Below are 21,497 nucleotides of genomic sequence, written 5' to 3'. Positions count from 1 at the left end.
CAGATTTAGGGCAAGGTGTGTGAGATTGTGTGGCTGACAATATAAGGTGGGAAAGATTAGTTATCAAAGGCTAAGCTGAATAGTAGATTGAATCCAAATGGTAGAAGTTTTTATTTAACACACAAAAAAGGCTAGAATTGATCCTGTAAGGAATATGAAGCTATGGAAAGTTTTTCATCAGAGGCTTTGACATTTTAAGATTTGTGTTTTTGAAAGATAAGAGAATAAAACCTTAGATGTGTAAAATAGGAGTCAGGAAAACTACATAAGCTATGTGTAAAGGGAGTCAAGGAGCCAGGATCGAAAGGAAGACAAAATCACAAACCAATTATTTTAAATCAAATACTAGTACAGTAACATATATTTTTAAGTTTTAAAGCTGCCTTTTTCCATAGCTCATTGATTACTCTTCTAAAACTTAATAGCAGATATTATTTATTGATTCCTTACCATATTCCAGATACTTTGCTAAGGTTTTACATGTCTTTTTTAGTCCTCAAGAAAATTCTCTTTTCTCTTCATTTTATAACTGAGGAAACTGAGGCCAGGGAAGGTTAAATAATTTGTTTGCAATCAAACAACTAGTGGTTGGTGGAATTTGGATTTGCAACCAGCCAGTCTGACTCCAAAGGCCTCTTTTTAACTTGGTCCTACATACACTTCCTAAATACTAGGCATTTTCTCAGAGTAGATCTTTTACGTTAGAGAAAACTTATTTGTAATATGTGATCAAGGGGAAATTGCCTGAGTTGCCTGGATTATTTTGGCATTTTTAATATGTGCAAGAAATATGTTATCAAATAAATGTAAATTAAATAGTTCTGAGTTTACTTTCCAATAAATCAATTTTCAGTATTTCCCATTACATCAGAAACTAAATTATGATTAAAACACATCTTGTGTGCATTTATTTTTGACAGGTTGCTTTTCACATCATTTTTTTTTTCTTTTTTTTTTTTTTTTTGAGATGGAGTTTTGCTCTTGTTGCCCAGTCTGGAGTCCAATGACACAATCTTAGCTCACTGAAACCTCCTCTTGCCAGGTTGAAGCAATTCTCCTGCCTCAGCCTCCCAAGTAGCTGGGATTACAGGTGCCCACCACCACGTCCAGCTAATTTTTGTATTTTTTTTTTTAGTAGAGACGGGGTTTCACCATGTTTGCCAGGCTATTCTCAAACTCCTGACCTTAGGTAATCCACCCGTCTCAGCCTCCCAAAGTGCTGAGATTATAGGCGTGAGCCACCGCGCCCAGCCTCAAATCTTATTTTAATAAAAACCTCAATTTATCTCACTGTTAGAAACTACGGCTTCATTTGGCAATGTGGTCTTTCCAGTTTTTTTATCTCTTTCAAAAATCTTTTAAGAATTATTTTTATTGAGGTAAGTTAATTTTAAAATTTTGCTTTATCTCTTGAGATTGGTATATAGAGTTAGGAACTACTTGATTAAATATAGGAAGCTACTATGAATTTGAAATAAGAACTAAAGTTATAATGTGACCAAACTGGATAAGCACTGATAGCATTTGTATATATCTAAACAGAAAAAAATAGTTAGAAGAATAATTTTTAAAAACACACACCAGATGTTGGTAAAGGCAAAGATGTTTTTGCTCTTGACTTTGTCTATGAAAGTTAAGTGAATACTTTGTAAAGAATTGATGATGGATAAGACAAGTACATTGATTTCTCAAGGTGTGAATTGTTGTCTTCAAACCTTGTGCTTCCATGATTATTTTTTCTTTAATAATGAGATACCTAGACCATAACTGGCTATGCGATTCTGAATCTACCTTTACAACTTAATCTTTATGATTCCATTATATGAGATATCTAGAGTAGTCAAATTCACATGGACAGAAAGCTAACTGGTGCTTGTCAGGGGCTGGGAGAAGAGGAGAATAGGAAGTTACTATTTAATGAGCACATGGTTTTCAATTTGGAAGGATGAGAAACTTCTGGAGATGTATGGAGATAATCATTGTGCAACAGGGGGAATGTACATTGTACCACTGAACAGTACACTTAGAAAGGGTTAAAATGTCAATTTTATGTGATGTGTATTTTACCGTAATAAAAAATACTTAATATTTACCTATACTTGGAGAGAGTTTATGTATAGTCATTTGTTAAATAAAATTTGTAAATGCGTATGCTTAGGTAAATATATAAAATTGTTTCAAACTAAAACTTACAGATTTCTAGCTTTAAAACTGTGGAGGGGCCGGGCGCGGTGGCTCAAGCCTGTAATCCCAGCACTTTGGGAGGCCGAGACGGGCGGATCACGAGGTCAGGAGATCGAGACCATCCTGGCTAACACGGTGAAACCCCGTCTCTACTAAAAAATACAAAAAAACTAGCCGGGCGAGGTGGCGAGCGCCTGTAGTCCCAGCTACTCGGGAGGCTGAGGCAGGAGAATGGCGTGAACCCGGGAGGCGGAGCTTGCAGTGAGCTGAGATCTGGCCACAGTACTCCAGCCTGGGCGGCAGAGCGAGACTCCGTCTCAAAAAAAAAAAAAAAAAACTGTGGAGGAACAATCGTCCTATGCCATTTTTTTCTTTAAAAAATCACTCAAACCAATAATTAGTACAAAAAACAGAAAGGTACATTTCATTTTTGAGGAAACTGGGAGATGTCTGTAACTCTAGCCACAATGCATAAAGATAGAAGTAGATGGAGAAAAGGTCAATGACTTAACCAAATAAGAGAACCATACTAAAGTGAAGCAAACTGAGCTGCCCCACTCCTCCAAAACATACTCTGGAAGATGGAAGAGTTCTAAAAATAGCAGGTGTATGAACATGTATATTATATACACTTCTCCATAAGCCCTCACTCTTTCTCAGTGTAGTCAACATACTTTGCATCCCTCTCCATGGAAGACAGAGACTTTGGGATACTAGGCAGAGAGTAGAGGAAGGATAGCTGTATGTTTAATTCTATTTAGGACAAATAAATGAATGTCTGCAATGTGTCAATAAGACCTTCAGCGTCCTTCTCCTACCCATACCAGAACGCTAGCAAGCGTGTTTATATCCTTCTCTAGAAAAATAGAGATACCCCAGAGGAAAAAAAAAAACTCTTACAAATAGTAACATTTGGAAGAGGCAAAGAAAATGCCCACTGGGCACTTAATGATGCTGCAGTAAAAATCCCAGTGCACAAGCCTCACCCATGCACTTAGAGCTTACTGTCACCTTTCTATGGTTTCATTCTTGCATATGAATTGGAATCAGGAATCAATGCTGGAGTTTGAGAATACTACACTCATCACTCTTTGATTACATTATTTACATGTATTTCTTTAATAAAATTTAATATTTAATTCAAAATAAGGTTAAATTTGCCGAGATGCATTTAAGTTTAGAATAAAGAAGAACAAGAAACGTGAAAGAGGCACAAGAGGAGAGGCAGAATGCAAAGGAAATACAGCAGCACTTAGAAAATTTTAAATTAGATAATTTAAGTTTTCTTCTGAAATCCAGTATTGAATTAGTGCAAAATTCTGAAAATCAATTACAAAATTCATTTTATGTCAACATTACTGACTCCATGTAGAAATGTTTATTCTAGTTTTAAAAACTAGTATTCTGTACCTTTTAATAGCCAATGTAATTTGTTGACAAATATTGAAATTTATACATTACCAGAGATTTCACGTACTGTTACCTTTTAAAACGATCATTTGTTAACCAATATTACCTAATGCAGCAATCAAAATGTCATCTGTTGCACAGGTAACAGGAAACTACCATTACTCATGTTGTGAGATGGTCAAAGACCTTATCATACTTGATGGTTAACAAACTCATGATGTTGTCATATATGCCCTCATCACAGCGTTTATGATATCTAAAAGTTAGTGCCTAAAAATTAGAAACAAGGACAGTGAAGTTAGATTGTTTAATCCTGCATATCTTAAAGATCTAAAATTTTCTGGCTGTTAAATATGTTTATCATTATACTAGTAATGTACATGCACCTTTTTAATTATATTAATTCATTGCCACTGTTCAACTAAAGAGGATGGGTGAATTTTAAAAACTTCCAAAAACTTAGTAGCATTTTTTAATCTCTCTTCTTCTTTTCTTTCTGTCTTACACACACACACACACACACACACACACACACATCATGAAGAGCAAGCTTTGGAATGAAATATACTTGGATCCAAAAATTTTGAACAAATTATTGGCTTTCTTTATGTATGAAATTATTATTATCACATCTACTTTGGAGGGATGTTGTGATGTATAAGTAAGAAAGTAATGTCTACTTAGCACGTAGGCAATTAATAAATAGTAGGGATTTATTATTATCCTAACTTGACAGTTTATGAAAGAGGTAGGAAATCTGAAGATAGGAAAGCCCTCAAAATGTAATCCTCTGGACTTCTCCTTTGGGAATTAAGGAATGTAGCTCCAAGCAAGGTTCATGCCAGTACGAAAGTCCTTGAATCCAATTGTATTCCTAGTAAGTGTAATAAAATAAAAGAAACCTCTAGGAATTGCCTCAAAATTCCCCTCCAGATAAGGAAAATAACACAGTATTTCTCAATAATGAGAAACTGCTACAGGAGTTCAAAGTATCTCGTTCTCATTAACGTTAGAGTATAATAAAGAATAGCAGGAAACTGTAAAAACTGCAGTCCCCTGGTCTTTTTTTCTAAAAAGTTAGTTTGACTTCTCTGGAGTACTGAATTTCAGCATATTTGAGAGGCCTGAATATTTAGTTGATATATGATATGGCTCTAAGAAATATGCTCATGATAGATTGGAAAGTATAGAGTATCTATTGTAATCTGAAAATAGGAATTTAGAGAACAGAAGGTTTGACAGTAGGCAGAGTATTTGAAAGTAGTAATGCTTGAGAAAACCTGGGTTGTATAGTAAAATTACTCTGTAACACCTCATTCAATTGGCTTCAGTTAATGTTTAATGTTTAATTCAGGGATAAATGTCATAAGTCTCACAAGTCATGCTCACCATTAAATGATAAGAGAAAGAGAGATCACATTTTAGGTGCACAGAGTCTACCTGTATGCAATTGACACTTTCCATGTAAGTGTTGCCAGGTTGTATCAGGGGCACCATTAGTGGTATGAGACAGACTTTAGGCATTATTTTGGACTCTTTTTTTTTTCCTATTAATATACACTTATATTTTGGGGGCAAATTATACCAGTATATTAAACCTATTTACAGAATCAATGTAAAGTTACTTTTTATATTCAATTTAAGTTTTTTTTTTTAAAGTGAGCCAATTAAGAAAAATATCAAATCATGGTATAGATGGAATGCTAATATGGAAAGAATTATGAAGGTGGTGTTACAACTGAAGTTTCAGAAACATCAAATGACATAGTCATTTGATTCAACAAAACATCTACAGATGGATGACCCAATGGACATATACATCTATGCTACAGTCTATTGAAATGTGGTGACAACCAGAAAGTAAAAGGTCCATACATTATACAATTCAGTACAACACGGAAATACTGAGAAATAATCGCAGCTTCTGGATCAAAAGCATGGGCCACATGGTTCCTAAATCCAGTCTCACCATATTCAGGTCTCCTCATCAGCCTGCATGCCATCATATGCTTACATGCTAACAGGAATTTGGAGGGAAATGCCATATCTTTTCCATTTGGGGAAGCTTTTCAGAGGGAAAACTACAAGATGCTTAGATTACAAAACATTCTTTCAGAAAAGTTCATGTGAAAAACGGCCTTACAAGTGGAGAAAACTCTGTAACATCGAATATATACTATTTGTTTTCTTTTATTCTGTCATTGCCTTAAATATTAGGAGTAGAAATAAAATTTAAATTAAAATCTCAGTGGTCTTACAACATAGTGCATTTTTCTTTCTCTGTAATGGCAACCTTGATGTAACAATCCAAAAGCTTTGAATATTCTGGTTAGTTCCATACGTTGTCAGATTCCCCACTTTAGTTTATTTTTGTAGGGGGAAAGGGATGATTTATTAGTCATTATGCGACTATTATACAGTATTTAGTAGATGCCCAATAAGTGTGTTAGATTTTCAGAGAAAGAAAATATTGGGCAAGTAAGCAAGGAATAGCACATGGGGCTGCATTGAACTCATGTGCGTGTGACAGAGAAGGGAGTGGCATCAGGCTAAATAATCTCACTAGGACATGGATCTGGGGGACAGTAGAACATAGGCTAATTATTTCTGGAGAGTTGAAAACTCAACATTCAGACATTACATTCTCTGATCATTGTCATTTTCTTTCTGAAATGATAACTAGAAGCTATTTGGTAGACCTTACATGGAGAGAACAGTGTTTCAAATGAATAGTAGTTGCTTAATTTTACTTGGTTTGCTTTTGTTCTTTCTTTTCCCACATTTAAATTCCAATGAGAGAAAAATTAAACCTCCTCCTCTAAGTCCCCTCTCCCCTAAAAATTATTAGTCTCACAGACCATTTAAGTTTCTAAAAAAATACGTGATTAATTAACCTGCTTTAAAATGCCAGCAATATACTAGACATGAGGCAGTGCTAAGAAAGTGTGAATGTCCCCTGGCAGTCATAAGGAAACTGAAAAGCTTAAGGGGATAACTATGTGGAAAGCAATTTATTGGCATTTACTATAAGAGGCCTGAGAGTCATTGAAAGAAGACTAAGTCACAAATGCACCTTGAAGTGTGACCAGGGGAGCAGATGAAGGGTTTCTCGTAAGCAGCAGCCAGAGCCTCTGGCGGATGCCTTACTACATTTTCCAAGTTGTTTGGGTGGGTCACAACTGCACTCCAACATCCTGTCTGCAAATGCTAAATAAACACCAAGTTCACGTCAGACTAGAGAACCAACGTACTAACTAATGCCATTTAAGCAATCAGAATGCTTACATTATTTTCACTTGGTTATTCACATCCAAAATAACTGAAGTTGGCACACCCAGAGGAGTATATATCCTCTGTGTAGAGATGTTCAGAGAGATAGGCAAGGTGGTCAACCGTTCCTTCTGTTAGGAGCAATTGGAATCAGCTTAGATTATAGCTACTGTAATACAAAATATTTTATATTTAAGAAGTGGGAAAGGTTTTGGCCTTCAAAGTAATAAGAGATATTGACAAGACGTAAAGCTTCATTCCTTACTGAAGAGCTGTTAAGGATTAGCAAACCCAGAGTCTTTATGTGTAGAGATGAATGAAATTTGCATTTTTTTTTTTTTTAAAAAAGGTTTAGAAAACATTGTGCAAGTGAACAGCCTTAATACATGCAGCCACTTGTCCAGGAATAATACATTCGATTTTTCAGTTTAAAATTCCAGTACATTCTGATCCAAGGGTGTCTGTTACACTCTGCTGAATTTTTCAGAGGTAATTTACATCTCTACAACCAACTCCAAAGCATGATATTTCATTACATCCGCTCAAAATGAACAGCTGCTAAGTCATCAAGTTCTCTCAACTTTGCTTCTAAAAAGAAATTTTAGTTTTAGTGCTTTTTTGAAAGAATGACTTTTATAAAATTCATTTGTTTATTACAGTAAATAAACAACTTAATGGCAAGTGGTGTGTTCCTTATAAAGGTGCTCACAGAATGTTACCCAGAATAACACAGACATCTCATTTCCCAGAGAAGGAAATGGTTTTATAAGTTTTGTGAAGTCTCTTGTCTGCTTGGCTGCTTTACAGTGCTGGTCTCTGGAGCTGATCCGCCCCTTTGCTTTGTAAGTCTCAGCAATTGACGAGGCTAGGCTGGGCGCTGGGCTTTTCTTTTCTTTTCTTTTTTCCTTTCTCACTGCCCTGCGGTGTTTTGAACTGCCTTCTTACAGACGTCATACAGCCCTTGAGGAATAGCTTCTGCCTGGTGAGATTGAATGATAGTTCTCATTCACAAAGCCCTGGATTCTAAGCGGGGACACACAAATTACTTTCCCAGGTAAATCAGCCCACTCAGCCAAAGTGTGGAGAGCTTTGATCCTTGGCTGACTTCTTCGCTCCACGGAGAGGAGTGTTTTCCTGTGCCTGCCCTGAAATGGAACTTCCTTGACAGCTCTCCCGTGTTACAGTACCTCCCGGTCATTTTCTTTTCCTTTCTCTCTACCTGCGCGCTTCCAGTGTTAGAAACCTTTAAATCTGTTATTATGGAATTGCAAAAAAGAGATCAAGTGACTCTTTCACTATGCTGGTTTCGCTTGTGACCCAGATGAAGAATCAATTCAGAATTCAGTTCCTCCCTTGGCATTGCAAGACACAAAAGAAACTGTCACTTCCTAACAGCGTAGTACTGGAGTAAATTCAGGATGAAGGAAGAAAGCACTGCTGCGTGTTAGAACCTTGCCCAAGAGCTGGACCGAGGACAGGAGGTGGACTCCGGGAAAATTGGATTTCTTCAAGCAGCCTCCCTGGGAAATGGAATATATTTAAAATCTTCTTTGCAGAAGACAGTTAGAATGTATTAATCAGAATAGTTGAAGACTTATTTTCCTTTTTATTTTTTTTTCAAAATGAGCATTATTATGAAGCCAAGATCCCGATCTACAAGTTCGCTAAGGACTGCAGAGGCAGTTTGGTAACATGCTTTTCTCTCATGCTTCTCCCCTTTTCTCTTTTAAGATTGACGTACTCCTTGAGTATTTAGTAAGTTGTGTGATGTTGAGGGTTTGTGAAATAAGGCAGTATTGGCGACTCTTTTATTCTTTATTTTGTTCCCAAACTCATGTGCTTTAACCAAACGGGTGCTGACTTTTTTTTTTTTTAAACTCCCCGTGAACTGTAACAATTTATCTGATGATAATTTTTAAAAGAGGAAAGAAACTTGCAAATATGTTGGGAGTTTTGAAAATGAAAACTTGTCATTTTTCAGTGTCTGATTCAGTTGCTTATTTTCTTATCTTCTTTGCTTGCTGCAAGCTCTGCCCTTGTCTTTAGAAGCAATACTCTCACTTCTAGCACAGATGTGTGGGAAAGTAATAATGTTATTTATATTTAATCATATACATGAAACAAACTTAAATTTATGTGGCTAGATGTATATCAAGTTGCTTATCATTCAATCATCTCTTATGTTTTATTGGAAATGATTCCTAGTAATTATATTTTTGGTCATTTTAATGCCTTTACGCTGATGAAAAATATGTCAGTTTCAATGTATTCTAATGTTTATTCTATTATTTCCCCAATGCTGATTTGATATGTGCTCATAAGCATATGGCATGGTCCTTAAGGAGTATTTTTCCAACAAAGTAACTTTTTTTCTACAATAGATATTTACAAAATACTTTTATGGCTATTTTAGGGGTTAGTCTTATTTTGTTTTTCCTAGTGATTGATCATAAATAACTAAGCTCACCTCTTGGAAATGGAAATAATCATACTTCAGACTGGAGAAATAAAAGCAATGGTTGAAGTGAGATGGTTGAGAATAGGAGGAAAACAGGCCAGCAAAATATGCATTATCATGTCAGCAGGCAAACACAAATGTAAAGAGTCGAATTATTTGCGTCAGGAATTGAGCTTGTGTTTTTGTGGATGGGTTAGCCTTTGCTGTTATTGTAGTGTTTTACTGTCGACCAGAAGCAAGAATTGCCCCATCGCAGTATTTCTGTGAGTTTTAATACATTATAGATGAAGATTTTGTCTCTTAGGTTACTTGCCGTTTCTTACAAAATGACACATGAAATAAATTATTCCTTGAGTTTATTTAAAGAAAAGTTTGCATCTACAAATACATTTGGAGAGTTCTTTTTTTATCCTCAAACAATAAATACTGGAAAATCCTTAAAATCTTTTTATGAATTACCATAGCTAATATAAGTCACCAACATGAGTAATCAGAATTTATAATACACATGAATTTTACTCATTTATAATTTATACCCTTCCTCTGTGAAAAGATAATATTACTTAACAAATAGTGTTTAACCAAACTATTTCTCTTTTTATCTAAACTGCCAGGAAACATATTTTCAAATTCAGGTTTCAATTGGAAATAATTTGTTCATTTCAGGAGATGGGTAACATTGACACCCTTTACCCCTATAAGATTATCATAGTCTATTTTTATCCGCAATTATTCTATTTTTTTGTTTTAAATTGTACGAGATATTTTCATAAGTCAGGTCACAATTTAAAATGCATTTTCAAATATATAGATTTGTGAATGTGTGTATTGTTCCATTTAACTTTAAATATCCTCCATAGAGTTGGGGACAGAATGATTTTTGTGTAAGAAATAAATCTCTGTATACATATGAATGATTCTTAGATTTAACTACACTCTATAGAAACCTCTCCAGTTATTAATCTTACATCTGACTTAATAATATACCTGCTTGGGTATATCACTGCAGCTTCCAAATAATTTGGCCTGAGGGTATAATCAGCTGTAATAACAGTTTTGCCATTTTATTATCCTTCTATCGGTCAAATATTATACACACCTATTATATTTATTTATGTAATTACATATGTAAAATCAATATAGATTATAGATTTGGTATATAGAGAAAATATATGTTTGTGTGTGTATATATGTATACACACACACATACACACACTTGAGCATTAAAAAGACCCAAGCGACCTCTCTTCTTGTGCCTCTGCACATAAAGGCCATAGGCCTCAAATTGCTCAGATGGACAATGTTTTCTCACCAGTGTTCCTGTCCATATTTCTCCACCACCACCCATTCCTTTTCAAACAGTTGGCTTCCCAGGAGAGAGACCTACAACTTTGCCATTTATCTCTTTTTCAGATGTTTGTTTTCAGGTTGATCTCCAAAATACTTTGTTCTTGGGACTCATCTTTCTGGCTTTACCACCTTCACTCTGATTACATAAATCTACTTTGTGTTCCATTGGTCTACTTTCTCCAAATCTGTCTCCTTTCCTCCGGGATTCCCCAAAGCCAAACATTACGTTTGGAAGTTTGTTGTATTGTGCAAGAATCCAGTGTTTTGGATTACTTCTTTACCTTTTCCTATTTGTTTTTCTCCAAGTATCATAAAAAGCAGTCCACACTAACTTGTCCTTACAGCCTTAATTAAATTGCTTTGACATATTTACATTTTAAGTGGGATTTCATAGCAAACTTGTATTTTATACCCTTCCTCTTATTAAAGGTCAGCCTACTGTAATTGAAATTTTATTAATTTCAAGGCAAAATAAAAATAAACTTAAAATTAATCTATTTGTCTCTTTGTAACATACGTGTCACAAATTTAGAGTTTATATAATAAAGGTGCATACTAGGTTGCTTTTATTTAATGAACATTTATTTATATGCCAGGTTCTAGCAGAAAGTGATTATAGTATTTATTCTTAAGCATTCTTTAAAAAAAAAAGTGCCTGCATGAAATTGAGAAAAACTTTATATATTTTCTTATGCTCATAAAGTTAATAAAATTAGCAGATTCACTAATTGCAGAATGGTTTGCCTTTCTATTTTAGTTGTTTCAGTAACAGTATTCCACCTCCAAATTCTGCATAACAAAACAATCAGATAGTTACCTCTCCATAAATATCCAAATGTCACATGTCTTAAATTCCGATTTAGTCAGTGGTTATATACTATAAAAATATTACCTTACGTATTCCTTGATATCTCTTTAACACTTTATCATTTATAAACATTTCCCAGGGATATTTCTCATTAATGTAATTAAGACTTGTGATTTAGTTTAAGTAAAACATTATTAGTCTTCCAAATATAAATATAAAGAGAAGTTTAGTCAATGAAAGTGGACTTTGTTCTTTCCTGCTGTCAAAACAGTGTTTAGGATTTATGTGTTACATGTAAGATCATTCATTATGTAATCTGAAAAAAAAGAGACACTACTCCTTAAAACATGACTGTGGTTGTTTATAAAGCAAATTTTAAAATTGGTTATTGTATATGTAATAATACTTAAACTTTTCATTTTAAGTATTATTATGTAATAAGTATACATGTAATACTTAGGTTTATAGATGTAGAAAAAATTCTGGAAGACTCTGTCCAAGCTCTTGGTAGTGGTTATTTTTTTAGGGATTAAAAAGAATGGTAGGAGTGAAGGTAGGGGGGACTGCCTCTCTTTTCTTCACTGTATTTGCATATTATATGTGGTTTTTATCAATAAAGTATTATATATGAAAGTTTAAAAAATTAAAAATATACCTACTATATGTATTAGCAAACTCATCTTTATATATGCTGATATCTACATATCCATTAAACCACAATTTGCTCAGGGTATAAAATATGCAAATAAGCATTTCAGTACTGGGTGGATACAATTTTCTGAATTATGTTGCAACTGTGACCAATGGAGGATTATAATTTTTTTATTAGCTCTTTTCTCTTAAGGTTGTAAAAATCTAGGCTGGCTTAGCATTCTTATTTTGGCCTCATGATCACAGTGGAAAGCGTTCATGTAAGCTAAAATGTCCAATTTTATAATTGAGAATCAAAAAGATGGAATAACATTGATTAATATGTTGGAAGGAAAATAACCCATTAACCCCATTATTCCATCCTCAGTTATTCTCATTTTCAACTTACCTTACATATCTTCAATAGCTGTAAATACTATTTCTGTACTCTGCTTCTTCATTTAACGTATCAATATTTTTCTATTTTTGGCCAGGCGCCGTAGCTTGTGTCTATAATACTTGCAATTTAGGAGGCCGAGGCAGGCAGATCGCTTGAGGCCAGGAGTTCAAGACCAGCCTAGCCAAAATGGCGCAATTGTGTCTCTACTAAAAATACAAAAATTAGCCAGGAGTGGTGGTACATATCTGTAATCTCAGCTTCTTGGGAGGCTGAGGCATGAGAATTGCTTGAACCCGGGAGGTAGAGGTTACAGTGAGCCAAGATCGTGCCACTACACTCCAGCCTGGGTGACAGAGCAAGACTCTGTCTCAATTTTTTAAAAAATCTGTTTTTCTAATAATACTTATAGCTTTCATTTTATTAAGTGTCTTTTATGAATGAGAACTCTGTCAAGAATTTTACATGTATTATTTAGTTATTATTACAATATTGAAAAGAAGGAGTTGTTAATCCTAATTTTACAGGTGAGAAAATGATTCTGTGAGATGAAATAACTCGAGCAAGGTCATAGGCTGGGATAACCCAAGTCTGTCTACCTCAAAGAACACACTCTGTTATTTCCGCTTGTTGCCTTCCTCTATGGTCTATATAATTATCTTTTTTAATGGCTATAAAATTGTTCATGTTGTGAATATTTTTAGATGCATTACAGTATTTGGCAGTTTTCTTTTCAGAAGGATGGTAGCCTGTGATATTTAGGGTTGACGTTGTTGGTTGTTGAAAAATAGCTTTGTGAAAGACTGTTGGTTGTTGGAAAAGAGCTTTGTGAAAGACTCTTGTGCTTGTAGCTTGTAGGCCATTATATTCTCTACTGGTAGCAAATAAGGTCCTCTGGTCTTTATAAGAGGGAATAAAGAGCAAAAGGCCAATGTCTCACAATTTTGAATAGATTATCTTTCCAATTATATTAGCAAGTTTTTCTGTTCTCTGCAAGCTCTGTAAGGCTTCAGGTCGGAAACAAGTAGTACATATCAGATTTTGTATGACGTCTTAGATCAGCTTTGAAAAAAGTACACAATCTTCCTCCCTATTTCTTTTATCTTAGAAACTTTGGTAAATAGGCAAACAAATAGAATTCTCATATTTTATGCCTGTGCAATATATATTATGATTTGGTTTAGGTATGTGACTACTATCAAAGTTGGTTCAGAGTTTTGAGCATGAGGTAAACTTTTTTGGTCCTATTACCCAAGTTAGTGGTGCATCTGTTATGAAATATACTTAAAGATATACAGCTTTTAGAAATGATTAAGATATCTTGAAATATTTGATGTATTTAAAACATAACTAGAAAAACACAGAGTGGATCACAGATAGGTTTACTCTTTAAAGTTATGAAGTATGAGATTCCCTGGAAAAAGCCATGTGTCCACTCTACTTCTGACATGCTCTGAGTCCCTGGAGGAGTCACCTAGTCCCTCTGAAGCCAAGTCTACTGTGCTGTAAGATAAAAGGGGCAAGGCAGGTCAATGGATTTTAAACATGTTTATTTCAATGGAACATTTTTTATGAATGAAATGTGAGTTGAAGTCAATATAAATGTATAATTATACTGTAAATTTTAGATATAAAATCATATAAATTTGATATAGAGATATAATTTTTAAAAACATAGATATGTGTGAAATCGATAAGTAAAAAGTATAAGCACACATAAAACAATAAAACAGCCACTGAGTTTGTACATTTACCCCTACCCCAAATTCAAACCCTCTCCTTAAAATACCTCTAAAGACTTTATGATTCCAAAGAATACTGTTTGAAAACCACTAAGCTAATGTCTGTTAATATCACTTACAGTTTTACTCTCTGCAGTGCTTCCTTACCACAGGAGAGTCATTTATGTATGCTGTATCTCTATATGGATTGGGATAAACTTGTAGGTAATGTCTCAGTTCAAATACCTCTGCCTTATAAGACCTTGAAGTTATGAAACATTTCCCACTTCTGAGATACCACAGAAGAGTTATCACTATGATAGTTAAGATCTATTCAATTTATTTAGCATCTTATTTTTTACAAGTTTATTTTAGGCTTATCTGGAATGAGAAAATCATGCATTAAACACCGTATAATGCATAGCTGATAATTCTGGAAGTGAGTATGGTTGTTTGTAAAGAAATGCGGAATTAGTATTAAATTCTTCAGAAGAAAGATGCTTCTTTTGTTATTTCAAAGTGGGGTTCTCCACCCTCTTTTTCTATCATGTCAAGTGGCTGTGGTTATGTGCACAATAATACTTAGTCCTGACTGCATCTCTGTTTTTTTCTTCCCCACAGATCTGGGGCACACCATGGTTTTGACCTTATCATTAAAACTTTCCTTTTAGAAGAGGTAAAGGAATAGCCCACTTACTAGTTCCTCTGTCAATCATTCCAATCATGTAGTGAATTCTATTGAGTCAGAAGAGATGATGACATGAAGGTAACCATGAGTACAGAAATGGTTAGTCATAGATTCACCCACCCATTACTAGCAAGTTTGAGAAAAGTAGATTCTAAGATGAAATTGAAGAGGAAGAATATTAATGAGGCCTTTAAGAAGTTTTTAACTTTTTTTGTAAGGAAAGATGCTGAGCGATATGTATAAATATTCCCAATAATACTAATACTAAACATATAGAATTTTCAAAGCCTAGATAAAGGTAAAGAGAATAGGGCCCGGCCGGGCGCGGTGGCTCAAGCCTGTAATCCCAGCACTTTGGGAGGCCGAGACGGGTGGATCACGAGGTCAGGAGATCGAGACCATCCTGGCTAACACGGTGAAACCCCGTCTCTACTAAAAAATACAAAAAACTAGCCGGGCGAGGTGGCGGGCACCTGTAGTCCCAGCTACTCGGGAGGCTGAGGCAGGAGAATGGCGTAAACCCAGGAGGCGGAGCTTGCAGTGAGCTGAGATCCGGCCACTGCACTTCAGCCTGGGCGGCAGAGCGAGACTCCGTCTCAAAAAAAAAAAAAAAAAAAAAAAAAAAAAAAAAAAAAAAAAAAAAAAAAGAGAATAGGGCCGAGGGATATTAGCTAGGTTGGTGAGGAACATAGTCATAAAGAAAGCACAGTCTTAATAAAAATCATTATAGATTTTCTTAGAAGCCTTTCCAGAGGTGATCCAATACCTCAAAAGATAATACAGGGGTTGAAGGTATATTAGAAAATGGACAGAAGTAAGGTATACTTCAGCCACAAGCACCAAATCTCTCCAGGGATTAGTGCCTATGGGAAGGGTTGGGGTACCACGTGGGGCATGATGACAGCAAGCCTGGGTAAGACACTGTTAAATGTAACTGTGTACAGGTAACTAACTAATGAGAGCTTATGCCAGTGGTATGTCTCAGCTCTCAAATTGCCTAGTTCTTTGTCAAGTTTGACCTAAATTAGAAAGCATTTCAAAAGTATGGAAAGTAGGAAGAATGCCAGAACCTATGGATGCAGTTTCTTAGCATGACAGGGGCAACATTATAAGTATTTATTATCTGTCCTAAGCCTTCTAAGGGGGTTGGCTCCCTAAGGAGCATCCTGGGTGATGGCTGAGGATGCGAATTAGAGAAGCTAACAGAAGGGTGAACTGCTCTTCAGAATAAGACTTAGAAAAACACAGGGAATATTTCAAAGGAAGAGCTGGGGAAGTGTGGCAAGAAAAAAGAGATTATAGAGAGACTAATATGAAAGAACTCCAACCCACTTTGAAGTAAGTATCCACCGTCTAGCACCCTACCCTGTTTAGTAGCACTGACAACCTCTGGGCAAAAGCTGCCATTAATGAAACTCAGTGTAGAGGACATTCTCTCCCCATCTCAGCCCTAAGAATTTCTGCAATAGGATAAAGGGGGTCACCTGCAAGCCTTTCCATTTCTCTACTACACATGAGGAAGAATAAGAAATTAGAAAACTAAAAACTAGGTGTAGAATGTATGCATACCAAGAATTGCAACTTCTAAAGTCCTTATAGGAAGCAGTCCTGATGTTTTAAACCCACACAGTTAGGAAGTTTTTTTTATATCTAATACAAATCTTCTTTCCTTAAATTCTAACCCATTTCCTCTTAGTTGTCAGTAGATATAATGAGAGTGAATCAACAGATAAACCAATTCTTCTTTATGGCTTTTGAAAACTGCTAGTGAGTGACTTCTTGGTCTTTTTTCATTTCATATTGTAAAATATTCGTTCTAAATTGTGAAATAGATGGCACCAGTGTGACTTGTTAAATGTTTCATTAAACATAATTTCAGTATGTAATTGTTTTCAGACTTTCTAGAGAAAAGTGCTCCCGTTGTACCTAATTCTCTTTCTTGTTTAAAACACGTCAAAGATGAGAAATTGAGCTCTTTTTAATGAACTTGCTTGAGACATTCATATGGAATACAGAAAATAATAATTCCTAACATTCATGATGTCATTCCATTGCAATGTGGCACAGAGTTTTTTCTTTGCATCAAGGAATTTATATGACTGATACCATTTTAGTCAGGATAAATTACTGTAAAATGTGTCCACTTTTAACCAATGGCATTCTAACATGGGATAGGCAACTGCTGGCTGTAATTTTTGCTCTGATAACTGCAACTTTGTTATAGAATAGCAAGTAACTGATTGGCAGCTGGATCACCAGCTAGCTGGAGAGAGCAGCTCCTAGGTCTATAGTCATAGTTGGAGTCATAACCTTAGTAATGATGATAGCTACACTGCATTGGGCATCTACTCTTTGACAGACAATGAACTTAGTACTCTACACAGTTGAGCTCATTTTATCCTCAAAGCAACTGTATGAATAAAAATTGAAGTCGTACAGCTTATAAAATTACAGTACTGCAGAAAAATCCTTGTCTGTTGAATCTACATCCTGTATTTGTTGTTGTCATTGTTGTTGTTCTTATTGTTTTGTTTGCTTTTCCTCACTATCCAAACTGCTTTGGCCACACATAGCTCTGTTTCATGGTATTAGAAAAGTAGTCAACAAGCTGCTACTTATACCTTTCCTTCCTGTCCTAGATTGTTCAAGTTTCTTCTTTTAATCTTATGTATATCAAGAACACGTTTGTCTATGGTATTTGTCTGCCTTTTCCCCCAAGATTTGTATATAAGCCTCCAACCATGAGCCCTAGAGATATATCAAGAAGTAGAACATGGACTTTGACACAACTCCATTCCGTGGAGATCTAGCTAGTTCCTGACTCGTTCAGCTTACTGAGTCTCTTCCTCTGGTCAGACTATAAATTGCACTGTTTTCCTTCTCTCTGTCATTTGACCAGTTAGCAGCACCATAAAACATTTGAAATAAAAGAGACTGCAGAGAATAACCTATAATCTGATTTTCCCCACCCCAACCCCAATGTGGAGCTGGAAACATTTTGCTAGTCTTTAACATTTCCAGTCAAGTAGGGTCCAGAAAAACTGCTAAAAACAATGTCAGTGCTTAGGTGGTAAAAAGATTTGTTGAATAATATGTATATATTAAATATATATGTGTATATATTAAATATATATGTATATATATATTTGGAGACAGAGTCTCACTGTGTTTCCCAGGCTGAAGTAAAGTGGCTATTTACAGGTGTGATCATATGCACTACAGCCTTGAACTCCTAGTCTCAAGAAATCCTCCTGCTTTAGCCTTTCCAATAACTGGGACTACAGGCACACACCACCATGCCTGGCTGGAGAAATATTTTTTTAACTTCAAAAATGATGCTTGAACTGAAAAAGAGAGCTAAAAATTAGTCTGTCAGGCAAATGTGTGAAAGCAGTTCTATTATAATTTTTATTGAGCTATAATGTAATTCCTAAACTTATGTCATATAGCTAAGTAAGTAGCTGTAATTCGCATCTTGAAATTTTAAATTCACTTCTTTCCTCTCAATATAGTCTGTAACCGAATTAAAAATGGTGGCGATTTGTATTTATTGTGTACTTAACTATGTGCCAGCACTATGCTGTTCACTTGACCAAATTATCTCATTAGATCCTCATGATGAATCCTAGACAGTACTCATTAGTCTTATTCCTCATTTTACAAATGAGGAGACTGAGGCCTAATGAAGTAAAGTAGCTTGCCTAAATTTGGGTGGCAAATAAGATAATTTCATGATTTGCATATTTTCTTAATTATAAAATGTTACCTTTAGCAATGATGTGTATGTTAATATGTTCAATGAGTTGATCTACCTAAAATGCTTAGCACATGGCTGGCTCCTTATGAGTGATCAGGAAATGTTAGCTTATATTGTGCATTTTTGAAGTTTGCATATTGATATGACTTTCTAAATAATCAAGAACTCTAAATGTGAAAGCTGATTCATTTTGCAAGGGCTTCTTTTCCATAAGGCAGTCTTTTTTAACACAGTTGGAATTAAGCATTTATATAGAGCTAGATATTCCAGATAAATCACATTAACAATGTGATTCAAAGAAGACACACTGCTATCTAGGTGGGTCAAAGAAGTAAACTACTTAATGGAGGTGGCAAAATAAGAAGTGGTCAATTGGATGCTAAACTACCTCTGATTTAGTTATTTAAAACTCAGTGAGAACCCTCTAGGGAAGCACCACTATGCAGGGGTCTCATCTGAAAGGAATGGCCAGGTGCCTGAGCATTATCTCTAGGAGCACCTTTGTAAAGACTTTCTCCATGTATCTTTCCTACTGGGTGCCACCCTGTGGCTCGGTCCTATGGTAATCACACTGCCAGGCATTCCCTACCTCTCCAAATCCCTTACTCTTTTAGTCCTAAGGTGCATTCTTGGTTGTGTAATTCACAGATTATTATCTCCCTGGAGCTGAGCCTCATCCTGTCTACCAGACCAGACTGAGAAGGACTCCTTTTACTTTTTTCCTGCCATCCCAGCTCAACACAGAAGGCTTAACGTGGTTTCTCTATGTGTGGTTTCTTGCAGTGTGAAGTGTTAGGATGAGCTGAACAGCCATAGAGGCTAGAAAGATCAAGAATGCAATACGTTAGAGCAGGCATTTAGCATTCCTGTCTCTGATATCTACTATTTTATTATGAGTAGTTACCAAAACAAGACAAAATAAACTGTAAAAGCATTATTTTGTTATAATTAACAACTGCACATTGGGTTGAGTGTGATTGAGGGTGGAGTTCACCAGCTTGGGAAAAAAATTAACCATTAAAGATTCCCTGAGTCTTTTGCTTTGAAAAGAAATAGCCCAATTACTTTTCTGTGTTTTGTTAAGAGTCTACTAGTATATGAATCAATAAGAGATTCTAGGGTAATATAAAACACACACACAAAAGCAAACTTGATGTTAGCAGACAACTTTTCAAAGGTGTTCTTGTAATTTAAAAAATTATTTTATGTACATAGGAATGAAATTTTACACTTACCTAGAAATATATGTGAAATTCCTCCATTATTGCAAGATCTTTTTCATGTAAATATAAAAATAATTAGACAGTTTGCATTGTTTAAAACCAAGATAGCTAATCTTTTTAATCTATGGGCAACTTGTAATTACTAATAGCAGTAGCCGCTCGGAAAAATGTACTGAGAGCTGCGTTGGTCTCAGAGAGAAAATGTGCTGTGATCAATTGGTGATCTCTGCCAGACCGAAGAGGGATATAATGTGGCTTCTTGCCATTAAAATGGCCTTGGTGATCTCATCGTAACTCTATATATCTATTCTCACCATTGAATTTATGTGCAAATAAAGTTGTAGCAGATACAGGTTTGGTGCATACATACAAATATGTGTGTATTTTTTGACATGTTTTGACTATTTGTCACCTATGAAGAACATATAAATATTGTAAACAGAAAAACTCTTTTTTGATGTTGCAAATGCAAAAAAAAAAAAAATAGTAATTCTACTTTTCAAAGGTCACCCCTGTAATCACCACCCAGATTAAAAATAGTAGTACCAGCAGCCAAAAGTCACCTTTGTGCCCTTTTAGCCCCTTCCCCAACCTACTAAAAGTAACAGTGATCCTGATTTTGAAACTCACAAACTTTTTAAATTTTCTGCTTTTGAATTTTATATGAAAGGAATAATATAGCATGTACTCTTTTGTGTTTGACTGTTTCCCTCACCCCCTTGCAAAATTATGCTTGAAAGATGATCCCTTGTTGATGTGGATATGGTTCATTCATTCTCACTTAAGTAAAAGTAATTAAGCAAACTTTTGTTTGAGATACAAATACAGGTAAAAATCAGATTTGCCATTTAAATAATAATTCGGTATATATGACTATTTGAGCATTTTAAACTGTTGTCATTTTACAATAATTATTTTAATATGATTTAATGTCCAAATTCTGTTGCTTAGATTGACCCTCAATGGACATTTCTTCTGAAGGGCCTTCTTAGACTTCCCCAATTAGAATTAAAACTCTCTTCTCTGTGCTCTCATGAAACCTTGTACACTTCTGTAACTCTTGAAAGATTACAGTTATTGTCTTCTGTCTCACGTGCCTCTCCTGTGAGCATGTTTTGAGGTAGACTGGGTTTGCTTATCTTTTTAGAGCAACAAACCCCTGTTCCCAGCACCATGCCTGCTCCATCATGAGCATTCAACATCTGTCCTTTGCTTGGAGAGTAGAACAGTGAGTTCTTCCATATTACAAAGAATATTGCAATCAATTTTTATTTTTAATTTTATTTTAGTAGATGGTACTTTTCAGGAGATTGTAATGGGTGAGTTGTAGACACAGTAGTTACTCTTTATGGCAAGAGTTGTGTAGTATCTGGGAGGACTTTTGCGTCTTCCCTGTGGCTTTCTTTCACCCTTAGTTTACCACCAGCGCTGTCAATTCTGATCTAGGCACACCTTCCATTGCCTCCTGTGTTTCCCATTCTAAAATATATACTTCCAAGTTTTCCTCCATATTTTCTGACTGCTCAAATGACTCTTCTCGTGTCATAAACTAGTAATGAATAGTGCATATAGAAATGCTGATAAGTGTGTTATACATGGTT

The 21,497-nt window shown here is 35.3% G+C and overlaps 1 protein-coding gene across 11 annotated transcripts in view; it reads left to right on the top strand.

The window, feature by feature from the left end:
- Positions 1-21,497, top strand: part of PDE4D (phosphodiesterase 4D) — a 1,626,844-nt gene that overhangs the window by 1,314,599 nt on the left and 290,748 nt on the right. The window contains exon 1 of one of the 11 annotated variants that reach the window (XM_033179640.1): positions 7,777-8,551. The exons of the other annotated variants lie outside the window; for them this stretch is intronic. Coding sequence (XP_033035531.1) covers positions 8,487-8,551 — 65 coding nt within the window. The 5' untranslated portion in view covers positions 7,777-8,486. Of the gene's footprint in view, positions 1-7,776; positions 8,552-21,497 lie in introns of those variants that run through there. 11 annotated transcript variants of the gene reach the window in all.

Source organism: Trachypithecus francoisi, unplaced genomic scaffold (assembly GCF_009764315.1).
Source record: "Trachypithecus francoisi isolate TF-2019V2 unplaced genomic scaffold, Tfra_2.0 Lachesis_group2, whole genome shotgun sequence".
Lineage (NCBI taxonomy): Eukaryota > Metazoa > Chordata > Mammalia > Primates > Cercopithecidae > Trachypithecus > Trachypithecus francoisi.
This window is presented reverse-complemented; position numbering and strand designations above follow the sequence as displayed.